The 12,931-nt window shown below is 45.1% G+C and overlaps 1 protein-coding gene across 3 annotated transcripts; it reads left to right on the plus strand.

The window, feature by feature from the left end:
- Positions 1 to 2,375: 2,375 nt before the first annotated feature.
- Positions 2,376 to 9,830, plus strand: ADCYAP1 (adenylate cyclase activating polypeptide 1). 3 transcript variants are annotated; one of them, XM_037508766.2, is made up of 8 exons: positions 2,376 to 2,789; positions 3,138 to 3,248; positions 5,444 to 5,575; positions 5,967 to 6,065; positions 7,165 to 7,305; positions 7,763 to 7,835; positions 8,159 to 8,211; positions 8,923 to 9,830. In XM_037508766.2, exons 2-7 carry the CDS (start codon positions 3,139 to 3,141, stop codon positions 8,198 to 8,200), a joined length of 597 nt encoding a protein of 198 aa, XP_037364663.1. In that variant the 5' UTR covers positions 2,376 to 2,789; position 3,138; the 3' UTR covers positions 8,201 to 8,211; positions 8,923 to 9,830. The 3 variants fall into 3 exon arrangements, with proteins under 3 accessions (XP_037364663.1, XP_037364662.1, XP_037364664.1); XM_037508765.2 differs by having other exon boundaries at positions 8,159 to 9,830; XM_037508767.2 differs by having other exon boundaries at positions 2,378 to 2,789; positions 7,165 to 9,830.
- The last annotated feature ends 3,101 nt before the right edge of the window (positions 9,831 to 12,931 follow it).

The following is a 12,931-nucleotide window of genomic DNA, read 5'->3' on the forward strand; positions in this document are numbered from 1 at the left end:
ACAACAATGGTGCCTAAGTGCACAAGAGTGGAAGTGGCAAAGCCTTTGTAAGCCGGAGGAGCAGTTCAGATGGGCCCCTGAGGCCATCAGTTCTGTCAACCTCCCCACAAAGTTAATGGTGTTTGTGTTTTTCCCCCCTTTAATAAGCCCTGAAGTCAACAAACTCCCCACATGGTGGCTCCCTTTACTAAAGATGAGTAGTGAATTTGTACAAGGCTCTTGGAAATTTTCAAATATTTCTACAGATTGAACTCATTTCAAAATTCGCGTGGGAGGAAACAGTAAGGATTTTAATCGGGTTCACCTTTGACGTGAAACAAGGCGGAAGACAGGAAAGCCACCGTCAGTAATAGCTTTGGGTGCTTTAGTAAGAAAGACATCTTGGCTTGATTATCCAGTCATGTTCACCGCAGGCTCTTTGTGTGTGAGCATACTCCAGAGGCAGAGCTAAACACGGACACAAACGCACACACACATGTAAACACTCCAACAGAAATTAACGAACATATAGCAGAGAACATGCAGTAGAGACAAAGACATACATCCTCATGTAAATGTGGCTTGAAGCTTTATTGCAGATAGGCATCTGGAATGTTCCCAGGAATAAACTAAGAGGAAGCAGTTAGTTTCTGGCCATTCAGGTTAGCAATAAGCAAAACTTTGTCTTCTTGGGGGAAGTATTAAATCTAGAATAAGAGAGCGGGAAAGAAATGAGCACTGGATGAGAAGCATTATAATTTTGTCTTAGAAAAAGCATGCAGAACTAATATAGCTTTTTTGAATGCCATATCCAAATCATAGTAACAGGAAACACTCCAACTAAATTGCCATTTCCTCTAATTTGGGCTTAACATCCAAATAATTAATATGCACACTAATGGTATTGACGGTTCTATTTCCTGTTTAAAAGAAATAGACCCTAGCTTTCTTACTGGAGTTGAAATTATGAATCTCCTTAAATTACCCAGGGACTTGGAAGCCTGTGGGTAGATGTGGTCTTTCCTTATTGTTTTTCTCTTCCCACGTCATTTTCAGTCAAAAAAAAAAAATTAACGGTTCCCAACTAAGGGATTCCTGTTAGAAATCCTCAGCAAGTGAACTTGTACTGGGAATTCTTGTGCCTTCCAAGTTTCTATATTTTCACAAATAGAACTCAAGTTGTGAATAAAGTGGAAAAAACTTATTTCTTACTCTCAAATCCTAAAATTTCACTTTTTTTGTGGAAACAATTTCACAGTTTAAAAAACCACTAAGAGCCAGAGAAAGCATGAAGGCATTCAAATAGGCCATCCAGAAATCCAAAAACCAAGACTAAGGGGAGATGTAGAATGCTCTTTACTCAGACGCAGGCAGGGGTAGGATGGTTCTCAGTATTAAGGGCATTTATAGACACTTGCTGTGGGGGAGAAAAATCTGAATAGCGGCTTGATATGGGCAATAAATCGCCATGTTAATGGTGCCACTGCCAAATCTTCAGATTTAGAGTCTCTGGTGAAAAAATTAAACCAGTGGCAATTTTCAATATGTGTAGCATCTGTGGCCAAATAGTTCAGCACCAAGACCCTGGACAGCTCCACAGGCCTCGCTCAGGACGCAGCTTTAACTCTAATCAATCTACTTGTAGCCAGGCTGTCAAGGACAGCCAGACTCATTAGCGATTTACTGCAAATTCTCCAAGACTTCCCTTTAAAAACAAAACGACTTCCACATTTAATTGTCTATCTGAAAGAACATACGCAAGAAATTAGGAGATCTAAATTAAATTTATTAATAGGAAAGCTTGATGGTGCTTAATTCCAGAGACCAGATTGCTGATTGCTGGGGCTTGATAAAAAGTAAATCAAAATAGTAGGGACATAGTTAAAACATGACTTTTATCATCCTTGAAATTCTGTGAACTCTACCTATCCTTGAGAAATGGGTGAAATTGCAAACCATCAAAATAATTGGACTTCTAAAAATTGGATTGTATGAGTGAAAGGTGTTTATGAGAAGTCGATGACTCCGGATCTTATCATCCAAGAGGACAGCACAGAATAGTTAATATGTTCCTTGAGGGACTAGGATGCTGACGTCTTTTTCTGATACCCGATCATTACGTGACTGAAAAAAAAAGGAAGTCATTTCATGAATAAAAATCGGAGCGCAACAGTGCAACAAAATATTCTCTACTTAAAGGCCATAGGCAGACAGATGTTGACAAAGAAGCCTCTTCTAAAACCATGTTCGGATAGATATCTGCTAACTGCACATATAAATAGGAGCAGAGGGCCGGTCACCTCTGTAACCACCGGCAGCAGCAGAAGAAGCCGCAGCTTCAGACGCAATCAGAGGGACCTCAGAGCAGAGAAGGCGCTGCCGGCTCGAGCAGCTGCCTGACCCGGCGGGCGGCTCCCACAGACTCCCGGCCTCTTCCCTTCTCTCTTTCTTTCTCTTTCCTTCTTTTCCTTAAGTACTTCCTTCTATCTCCCGGTGGTCTTGCAACCACTTTGCTCCCCTCCCCCACTTAAGCTCACCGCTTCCAGTTCCTTCTACCTCTCTCCTCTCGCCCCCTTCTCTCTGTGTCACTCTCCCTGTTAGTTCTTTTGTGTCTACAAACTTTTGCACAGAACACTGGCCTCAGCTAACAAGTCCTCCAGCTCCTCCTGCTGCTCCTGCTTGCTCCTGCCGTTTCTCTTCAGACACTAGCGCCAGTCGGTGATGCCTCGGGGGTTGTGACTTCAACGCAGAAACTTGGAGGAGCTCTTTGCCCGCCGTCCTACTTGGCAACCAACCCTCTTCTACCAGCGGTAAGAGTTGGGTGGTGGTAAGGAAAAAAAAAAAAAAACTTACCAAACCAAACGAGTCACTTGACTACTGATTCTTTAGCGGTTATCAGGGTAGGAATTAGCTTTCCTTCGCACCAGGTCTGGGAGAGTTATTGGGCAGAAATAACTACCCCCACCTCAATTTTTTTTTCTGACTATGGGGAGAGGGACGTGGCAGAGTACGCTCAGCCTGTAATTAAGCGGCAATCAACATAGGGAACCAGAGCTTTGCTCTGTCCCTCCCCCAGTTCTGGGAGTTTCTTGGGGGCTGCAGGGTGGAAGGGCAGGGGTGTTCTGACGGCTCTGTGCGCTCTTTCCCATCTTGCGCAGAATGACCATGTGTAGCGGAGCGAGACTGGCCCTGTTGGTCTACGGGATAATAATGCACAGCAGCGTCTACTGCTCACCTGCCGCTGCCGGACTCCAGTTCCCAGGGATCAGGTAGGTGCTGGCTCCCGGGTCTGAGTTGAGGCTGGGGCTTCCCCTCCCCGGACGCCTCCTCGTGGTCGCCCTCCCGCAGTTCCTGCGTCCCAGCTGGGATCGTCTCTACGGGCGCTTCCAGTGCGTTGCAGCCAGACTGGACCCGGCCAAGGGTCCCTGACCCAGGTCTGCCCGAGGGCCTCGCAGGCTCCGAGGCAGATCCGTGTCCCTCCTCCAGCCCCCGGCAACCTAGGGGCCCGGGTGGAGCCAGCGCATTCCGCGGGCTGGAGAAACCTACCCTCCCCCAGCCCCGCCCGCGGAAGGGGGGCAGGGCGAGGACCCAAGCTTGACTTGTCGCTATTCTTAGAGCGAGTTAGGTTAACTTAGGCTTCCTGAACTAGGCCCGGGGGTTGAGCTTGAGGCTCCCTTGTACTTTGCTTTGTTACGGCTCGTTCTGGACCTTCGGGGCGGAGTCTCCCTCTCTCTCCTCACTTCAATTCGATTTTTTCCCCCACTGGAAGAGCTTTTTCAAGTGATACGTTTACCAACTGCATTTTGAGTCTTAGATTATCTTGGGGAGGGGGTGTGTAGGTAGAATATAGGTGAGGAAAGGCGACTCGAGAGAAGGAAGAACAAAAATCAGTCTGCAAGAGAGGGGGAAAACGCTTGAAACGGATGCAAAGGAGCAGGAAGAGAAAGCAAAGCAGGCGTGCAGAATCGCAAGGACAGCCCTTTCCACTCCAGGCTGCAGTAACCCTGTCTATTTTTTCTTAAACCTTCGTTTTTAATCGGTTGGCTCAGCCTGGGTTCCCCGCTGGAGCCCCAGAGTCCGCGGCGGGTCCGCTGGAGCCCGGAATCTCGCTTTGCAGCTCAGCCACCACACTCCCTGGTGCTGCGGGCTCGGGGAAGCTGGGAGCACGTTTCTGTTGGTAGCTGTGCTCTGAGCCGCGCCCAAGTGCGTTTGCTCACCTGAAGTGTCTGGCTTTTGTCTTAAGATTTCACATCTGGGGAAAGGAAGGGATAGAACCGGCCTTAAAGATTCGGGTACTCCCGGCAGGCTGGGCCAGCCGAGATCCATAGCCTAGGAAAGGCTGGGCGCGGGGCCGCAGGAAGAATGTGTCTGCTTTGCTCTTACTCCCCCAGGGATGTAGGAAAGGACAGCGAAGTAACGAAGTACATCACTGTAACCCATCCCAGAGAGCGCTACTTTCTTGCGCGGTTTTCAGAGTCTCCTGCATCCTAACACGAGGAAGGTTTTGCGTTTCAACCCACTTTCCCTGTCTTACAAGGATAGAGCAGGGCAAGAGCGACTAGGAGGCCGCTGCGGGCTTTCAATCCCCTGTTGACTCTGTCTCAGAGTCCCAGTGTTGAGTTTTCGGTCTCAACTGCCCCCCTCTCTGCCCCCACCCCCACCTTTCCATCGCTAACGGATTAACGGGAACTATTTATTTGGTGAATTTTAAAGCCCTATTTCACCCCAACAGTTTCAAAGTCCCGAGTGCCTGGCACTTTCCTGGGGCGAGGGGCGCCGAAGAGCGCGGAAACGCCATAGAATGAACTGCCGCCAAATCGTCTAAGTTTAGGGCCATTTATTATTCATGTTCCTGCCAGATCCTCTTTAGCCCAGAATAGAAGGTGGAGGTTCTCCGTGACCTACATCTGCGCGAGGAAGAGCTCCCCAGGGTTCAGGGGCCGGGCGAAGGGTGGCAGCCGGAATTGTTCTCCGCACACCACACTCACCCACCCTTTCCGCTTCGCTCCCGGCCTTTCCTTCGGGTCCCGGCGTAGGCTAACCCTTATCAGCCCAGGGCCCCTGACCACAGTCTGCCGCCGCTTTCTCGGGGTGGGGGTGGGGGCTGTGGAGCAGAGGGTGGAGGCTCGGATGGCTGGCCCAGAGGGGGGCGGTCCTTCATGGTGGCTAGGTGTGCGCGCTCGGTGGAGACGCCTCTGGCTTCCCAGTGCTCGCTGAGGCCGGGACTCTGTACGGCGACCTGTACCCAAGAGTGGAGTGGGCAAGCGCCTGGCCGGGTGGGAACTTCTGTTGGGTGTAGTTTCCTCATCTTACCTCTAGCCCCACCCCTGTCCCAGAAGAAGAGACAGTTCTCCGTGGGGAACCGCGCCAAGAAGAAAGATCAATACATGCCCCTTTTATTGGGTTCGCGAAGAGCCGGGGAGAGACTGTACTGACCACTCCTCTGCCCCTGCTACTCCCACAGGCCGGAGGACGAGGCGTACGACGAGGACGGAAACCCGCTGCAGGACTTCTACGACTCGGACCCGCCGGGCGCCGGCAGCCCCGCCTCCGCGCTGCGCGACGCCTACGCGCTCTACTACCCCGCGGGGAGGAGGTATCGCCCGCGCGGCCTGCGGGGGGCGGGCACCCCAGGAGCTGGCGGGAGGGGAAGGGTGGAGGCCCACAGAGTAGGTTCTTTTTCATAAAAGCCCCGGAGCCTCTCTTCTCCCTGGCTGGTAACCGGGAGAGCGACAGAAAGTTAGTAGCGGGTCGGCTGCGGGGGACCTGAACGGTACCGGTAGCCCAAGGGATGACAGTGAGTGCACGTCCTGGCCGGTGCGGTGCCCGGGCTCCACATCTGCCACCCCTCAGGACATAGAGCGCTTCTGGGGCTTTCTCCACCCGTCTCCTAGCGCGCCAAGTGGCGGGCCTGGCCAGCGGTGTGGGGGAGGGCGGAGACCCGGGGCGGCCACTTGGGGACCGATGCGCACTTTGCTCTCTGTTAGAGATGTCGCCCACGGAATCCTTACCAAGGCTTACCGCAGAGTGCTGGACCAGCTGTCCGCCAGGAACTACCTGCAGACGCTTGTGGCCAAGGGCGTAGGGTAAGAGTTCGCGAAATGGTTAACCGCGCGTGTGGACGCGGGCCTGATGGGGTGTCGCGGCCGCTGGCGAGCTAGAGGGGTGCGGGTCCTGCGTCGGTGCGTGCACATGTGCCCAGGTTGCTCCCGCACTTGGGGCCTCTGGGGGCCAACCCCGGCCGCGGGCGTGGATTCTGAGGTCGGACCTTAAATGTGGCGAGATCCCAGGAGATAACTCGCGAGGGCAGACAACGGGGGAGTTTGTCTAGTGTTGAATAAAAAAAAAAAAAAAAAAAGAAAGAAAAAAAAGAAACCAATCCCTCGGTCCCAGTCATTTAAACCCTTAAAGCTTCCCGGGACGATTTGTTTTAATTTTCTCTAAGCATGACTTTTTCAACGTTTCTTTTTTCTGTAAATTTAAATCGAAACAAATGTTCAAATCTGCACACTTAGGCAAACAGTGCATACTCGTGCCAGAAAACCCAGAGCACAGGGTTTGCTTGGAGCACGTCTCAGCAGAAGGCAATATTTTAATAAAGCCCGTGGGAAAACAGATTACATTTTCGCAATGAATAATTCATGCGATGAAAAATATTGCCTGCAGCCTGTCGACTTATATTATTATCACGTTTTTCAACTTAGTGTGCAGAAGGAGAGGAGTACTGCTGTCTGACTAGGGATTGCGGGATCGATGAAAATTCCACGGCAGCAGCCAATGTGGCATTCAGAGCTCTTGGATATTTTCCCTTTAAGTGGGGTTGGGGGGTGGGGGGAGATGGGGAGAGGAGCACTTTAGGCCAATTAAGCCCCAAAGCACGGATTTTTAGATCTCAAGGGCAGCGTTTGGAGAAGGTTAGGTTTAAATCGCGTGCCCTGGGCCAGAACCTTATGGGGGCCCCACCCCGAAGATTTCATGCCAGGAAATCCTTGGGAGGGAGAGAGGGTTTTCTATGCTTCGCGGCCCCTGCACCTGGAAAGCCTTGCGGTGGGAAATGAGAGCCCTTGCCAGTTTTTATTTAAAAATTTGACAGGCCGCCGCGCGGGGTGGGCCCTCCCGCACCCCGCAGCTATTGAATCTGTATCTCCCGCCCTGCAAACCTCTCCCCGACCCCTTTCCTTGCAGTGGGAACCAAGGCGGCGGCGCGGAGAACGACTCGGAGCCGCTCTCCAAGCGCCACTCTGACGGAATCTTCACGGACAGCTACAGCCGCTACCGGAAACAAATGGCTGTCAAGAAATACTTGGCGGCGGTCCTAGGGAAAAGGTATAAACAAAGGGTTAAAAACAAAGGACGCCGAATAGCGTATTTGTAGCGATGAGTTACCAGCCACCCTGTGTATACAGCCCTGACTCAATGAAAAGGCATTTTCCCAATTGACTGAACAGTCATCGCTCATGTGTTCTATCCAAACATGTATTTATGTATGAAGTAAAGCCATTAAATGAATATTTTGATAATAATATTGTTTTTCTTTTTACAAAGCACTAGAGAATGCACAGATATACTTTGTGGACCAATTATTGATATATATTATAAATATATATTAAGATATATAAGTATAGAGAGCAGTTCATACAAAGTGTGCACAAGGATTGAAAATTCGCCTGAGCTGTTTATGTTTTTATAGAAAATAAATAGAAAAATAGACAATCATTGTTTTGAATATTACTCCTATTTTTGTAAACTGGAATTAAAAGGATAGTATTTTTATCCATGACAGGCCTGAAGATATTAATACTGACCATTTGCTACTGTACATAAACAATGATGCCCTGCTCCAGGGAGATTTCGAGGTAATGATTTGGGAGAATTGCTGAATGGCATTCTTTCCCAGTGAGTCTCTGGGGCAGACTGCTTCACTCCCAGCTGAACTCCACTGGGCACTGTCCCCTTTGCTGGGTGGCAATTCCAGTACTTCTGCTTTCTTTGATTCTACTTTTATCTGTATTTATCTCTCTTTAGACTCTCAGCCCAGAAGGAAATTCTCCTAATAAAACAACAGCTCGATCCAAATTGTGCTTCTCCCCAGAATACACACCACTCCTTGGGGGAAAAGTTGAGGAATTGTACAGAGAAGGGAGACTAAGACAGGAATCTCCCTTTTCTGTACTTCCAGGGAACTCCGTATTCCAAGATTAGGGCAACTGGAACAGAGTGAAGAAAGTATAGGTATGTATGTTGGAAGAGGCAGAGCATAAGGCAGTAGGAGGACCCTGAAGAGGGACTGATTTGGGGCTGCCCCAAAGCTGGGATGCTAGGGGGCAGCCCTGTCCCACTGTCCCCTGCCTGACTGATTTTGGGCACTGGGTATTGGAAATGGTTGCAAAGTACAATGTGTTTTTCTCCAGTGCTGTCCATGCTTTTCATCTTGTGAAATGGCCTCCCCTTTGAACCCTGCTCTGTAAGAGCCTCCCCTTTCTTTTGTGGCGTTCTGAAGACTCCTCCTTCCCACTCTCTTGCTCTGTTTAAGTACCAGTTTACCATTTTCATTCACTTCTCTTAATAACTTGTGAATGCTTCTTTCTTTTTTTTGTTGTTTGATGCAAATATTTACTGTAAAGTTTAGAAACCCCTGTGAAGTTGCCACTAAGTAATTATGCACTAAATATGAATCTTTTGTTTCTTGTTTATTGAGTTTGTAGGTAAAATGTATTTTTCTACATTATGGCTTATTGCTTAGTAAAATTTATTTCATAAAACCAATCTTTGTCATATTAGAATGTGTAGTGTTCACATGTTGCTCAGTTTTGCTAACTGATAAATCATTTAAACCTCATCTTCTAATGTATGAGTACTATCTTATATTTGTGGTCAAGAGTGAGGTAAAACAAGTTCTAACAGATCCTGACAACCTTCCCTTGTATCCTTTCTTGATTACAGAAAGCATGTCTGTCTGTTTCCTATCAATTCCTTGAACATATTGAGTAATCTCTATAAACAAAAGAACCTTCACCCAGCAACCAGATCAAGTAACAACAGGCAAACCAGCCATATTCCCAAATTTCAGGCACAAATTCTTTCGGAACAGAAAGTAAAGATTAAACATTAGCTTGTAAAGTTTAAAGGACCTTTCCTTTTCCTTCACGGATTTGATCAGTATGAAGTCATAAATCAAAGAAAACAGAATTGGATTTGCGTTCCCAGCCGGGATGGATGCTGCCAGGAGATCACATTGCAAACAGTGAAAGCACAGAGGCATTCGATCTATGCCCGAGTCCTATGTACAGGATCAATCTTTCTTTAATTCTGCAGTCTCCTCAGGCAATGTGACATGGGATGCAGTTTGCAGCGTTAGTGCCTTTCTTCGCCTTTTAAATCGCCACGAATCACAGATGGCTATTTAGTGGCCCTACAATGCTGCAACACATCGGCTTGCATTTTAGTCTTAATTATTTGTTTCTTGGATAATGGGCAGAGTTTTCTGTATTTGTGTCAGCTCTTAGTGGTGAAATAGGGTTCTAGTTAGCCTTTTTTTTTTTTTAAATGAAGTCTAATTTAGTGTTCCCGTGGCTAGTTGCAAGCATTTACAGTGATCACCCAGTTTAATCTTTTGTATAATTTTTAGAAATGCCAAGAGCCTTACTAAACTGGAGCAGATATGATATAGTGATAATTTAGGTAGATGTTAGTCTTGAAACTCTTATTCTGTGTGCAACTGATTATAAAAACATCTTAACCAATTATTATTACACACATGATATCTATAACTAGGACTTTGATAACTGTTATATAAAGTGTGTAAAATTTGTATGAATAAATTTTTGTAAACAATGCAACTTCGTCTAATGTTTGGAGAAAAAAAGACATTCAGGAAATAACTACTTTAAGATCTCTTAAAGTATTATATTTTCTTTAGTGATCATAAGATTTTTCATGTCTGAAATATCTAGCTAAGCATCCATGTTTTTTTCATAAACTGTAATATCTGCTTGATGGGTTACTGGATTCAACTAAAAATTTAAAGTAGCTGCTCAGCGAGATGCCTAAGAAGATATTAAACTCATAAATAGGCATGGATGTTGGAACATTTATAAGACGCACAATTTAGATTAATCTCCATCTCCTAGTATGTATTTACATTGTTCATTATTCACAAAGTTACTATCCAGTGGTGAGAAGCAGTATCTGGGAATTAGTTATGCTTCTAAAATAGCAACCTAACATTGTTCTTTCATGAGTAGCTCTACATGGTCTCCATAAAATTTAGTATAAAAGACTGTTCTGTTTTGGAGATTTAAAAATTTGTTTAGCTCTTCAAACAACTATCTCTGATTAAATTGCTTTGGGTAGAAGGAAAGAGAATCAGTAAGCAAAAATTAATTAAATACTTTAAAAAATGCACTATGACGTCTAGGACAAAGTGTGGAAAGTCATTTGTGGAGTATTAGTTTTATTAATCCATATTAACAAACTTTAAAGCAAAGCCTTAGTATGAAAGTGCCATAAATTTCTCAGTGGTGTTTATTCTAAAGCTCTTGATGATTAGTAGGTTTGAAATATGTTGTGTTGATAGTCACTTATAGTAAGTACAAACTAATTTGAATTGCCAGATTTTTATCCTTAAATCAGTGTATTCAATTAATCCATATATATGCTGCAATAGTATTAAAAGACCAGAAGGGTCAGCAAGGATTCAAAAACTATCTTCAGAATTAACTCAGTTTTTTAAGTACATAATCATAGGGAGGAGCCTATACTCTGGAGAGTCCACTTGTAGTAAATTAAATGAGTGTAGCACAATTTATATTTACATTGGCTTTTATTGGATAAGGAGTTTTCTCCATTTTAAGCAACCTCGCACCCCCATGAGAACTGAATGAATAAATTTATATGTACACATATAAGAAAATAAAGACAATTTATTTGTTTAGGGACTAATGACTTGTCAAGAAATAGAGGTAAGCCCAAGACTTCTTTGACTTTAAATGAAGTTCATGCACACAGCAACTTGCTATATATTCTCATGTGGGATAACTCAAATTATGGCCTTTGCTTGGAAGGCTTGATATATTTAAGTACCCAAAGTCATAATATGTGCCTATTGCTATTAGGGCTAGGTACTCTTTGATTCAATACAATACATATTTGTTGAACACCTAAAATGGACCAGGCACACAGGTTGAGAGAGTTTAACACCTGGGAGTTAAGGTAGTGTTTGTCCAAAGACTATTTTTCTACAACAGGATGACCTAGGGCACTTGTTAATCATGCATATTGCAGAACCAGTATGCTTGCATTTTAAATAAAAACCTTAGATTAATGTGCATTAAAATTTGAGACCACAGGGCCTTCCTGGTGGCACAAGGGGTTAAGCACTGCGCTATGAAGCAGTTTGCAGCCTCTGCAGCATGAGTTCGATCCCCAGCCGGCCAGGGAACAAACCACATGGTGAAGCAGACCTCTCCTATCTCACCTCCTGCTCCCCTCAGCATTGTATTTCAGTCAGTCCGCCTGTTCTGTTCCACACTCTGCCTCTGGTGGGTCCTCTCATCTCCCGTATCTCTGGCCTAGACCCCAGCTCTTCTATGCATAAATAATAAATATTTAAAAAAAAAATTGAGACCACATAGACTTAAAATTTGGTGACATTCAGACATGAGTATTGGACTGTTTTTTTTTTTTCCATACAAAATAAGTAACAAAACATGGTAGCTGCACATAGTAATAAATCAATAAACCATATTCTGCGATGGACATTAGGCTCATTGAAAATTAGAAATTTCTTGTAGGTCACTGAGGCCGCTCGTTAGCATTACTTTACTTGAATGTTCTGGTTGGACCTCTGTTAAAAGAGCTTCTGGAAGGAGACTGACCTTATAAGTAGGGTCCAAAAAATTCAATCACATGACAAATTAATGAAATACTAGAACCCGTACAGCTAGCTAGCAGTAGTTTTATGGATCTAGAAGTCAATTTTCAACTGCATTATATCCAAATTTGGCTTGAAAGTGTGCCCACAAGTGTTTAGAAGATGCTTTTACTTGGATGCCCTTCTGTGACCTCAAAGCCAACCTTACTATTCACTCCTTTACCAGACTCAGAACTAAGATCAAGTCCCATAACCTCATTTCTTTCATTGTAACCCTTCTTTCAATAAGGGAGGTGTTGTCTCCTCTTCCTGTTGCCCATGGCCTTACCACAGGATTTCTATATTGGTTTGTATTTAGTCAGCCTGTTCTTTGTTATTTCCCTTCAACCAGCGAGTTTTAGGTGCTTTTTATCATGTCCCTCTGATCAGATGTCCCAGAGTAGCCTTCACAGTTAGAGAGTTCAAAGTTTTTCATGCTCTGGACCGACTTTGTAGCCTGTCTTATCTTTCACTGGTCCTCAGCAGAATCATTCTTTTTTGGAAAGATAGGTTCTTATCTTTCTTTGAACACAAATGATCCTTTTCATCTCTCAGAGTCCCTCCCTGACTGAAATGTCCTTTCTTTTCCTACCCATCTTAGATGTCCCATAAGATACAATTCAACTTCTCCTTTTGTAGGAACCTTCCTCAGCCTCAGAGTTACCATCCTCCATGTGCTCTTTTCCTGTGAGCTTTACTCTCTGTATGCTACTTCTGATCTTTAATTCTCTATTTCTCTGGACTTTTCCTTGACTTTTTGTAAGTGCGTGGCTTGTCTCCCTAGCTAGATGACCTCCTAAAAGGCATGGATGATATACTGCATTTTAACACACTTCTGGGAATATATTATCTCTTTCGATTGATTTAAATAACCAGAGGATTTACAGAATTCTCCATGACATTTCCTTTATTTTAATAGGACAGCTACAAATCATATATAGGAAGTGAAATTATCTTACTAATTAGATGTTCATTGTAAATCACACTAGATCTCCCTCCATAAAAAACTCCATAGAAAAAAATGCCAAATTAATTACATGT

The sequence above is a fragment of the Talpa occidentalis genome, unplaced genomic scaffold (genome assembly GCF_014898055.3).
Source record: "Talpa occidentalis isolate TD23 unplaced genomic scaffold, MPIMG_talOcc4v2.1 talOcc4.13, whole genome shotgun sequence".
Taxonomy (NCBI): Eukaryota; Metazoa; Chordata; class Mammalia; order Eulipotyphla; family Talpidae; genus Talpa; species Talpa occidentalis.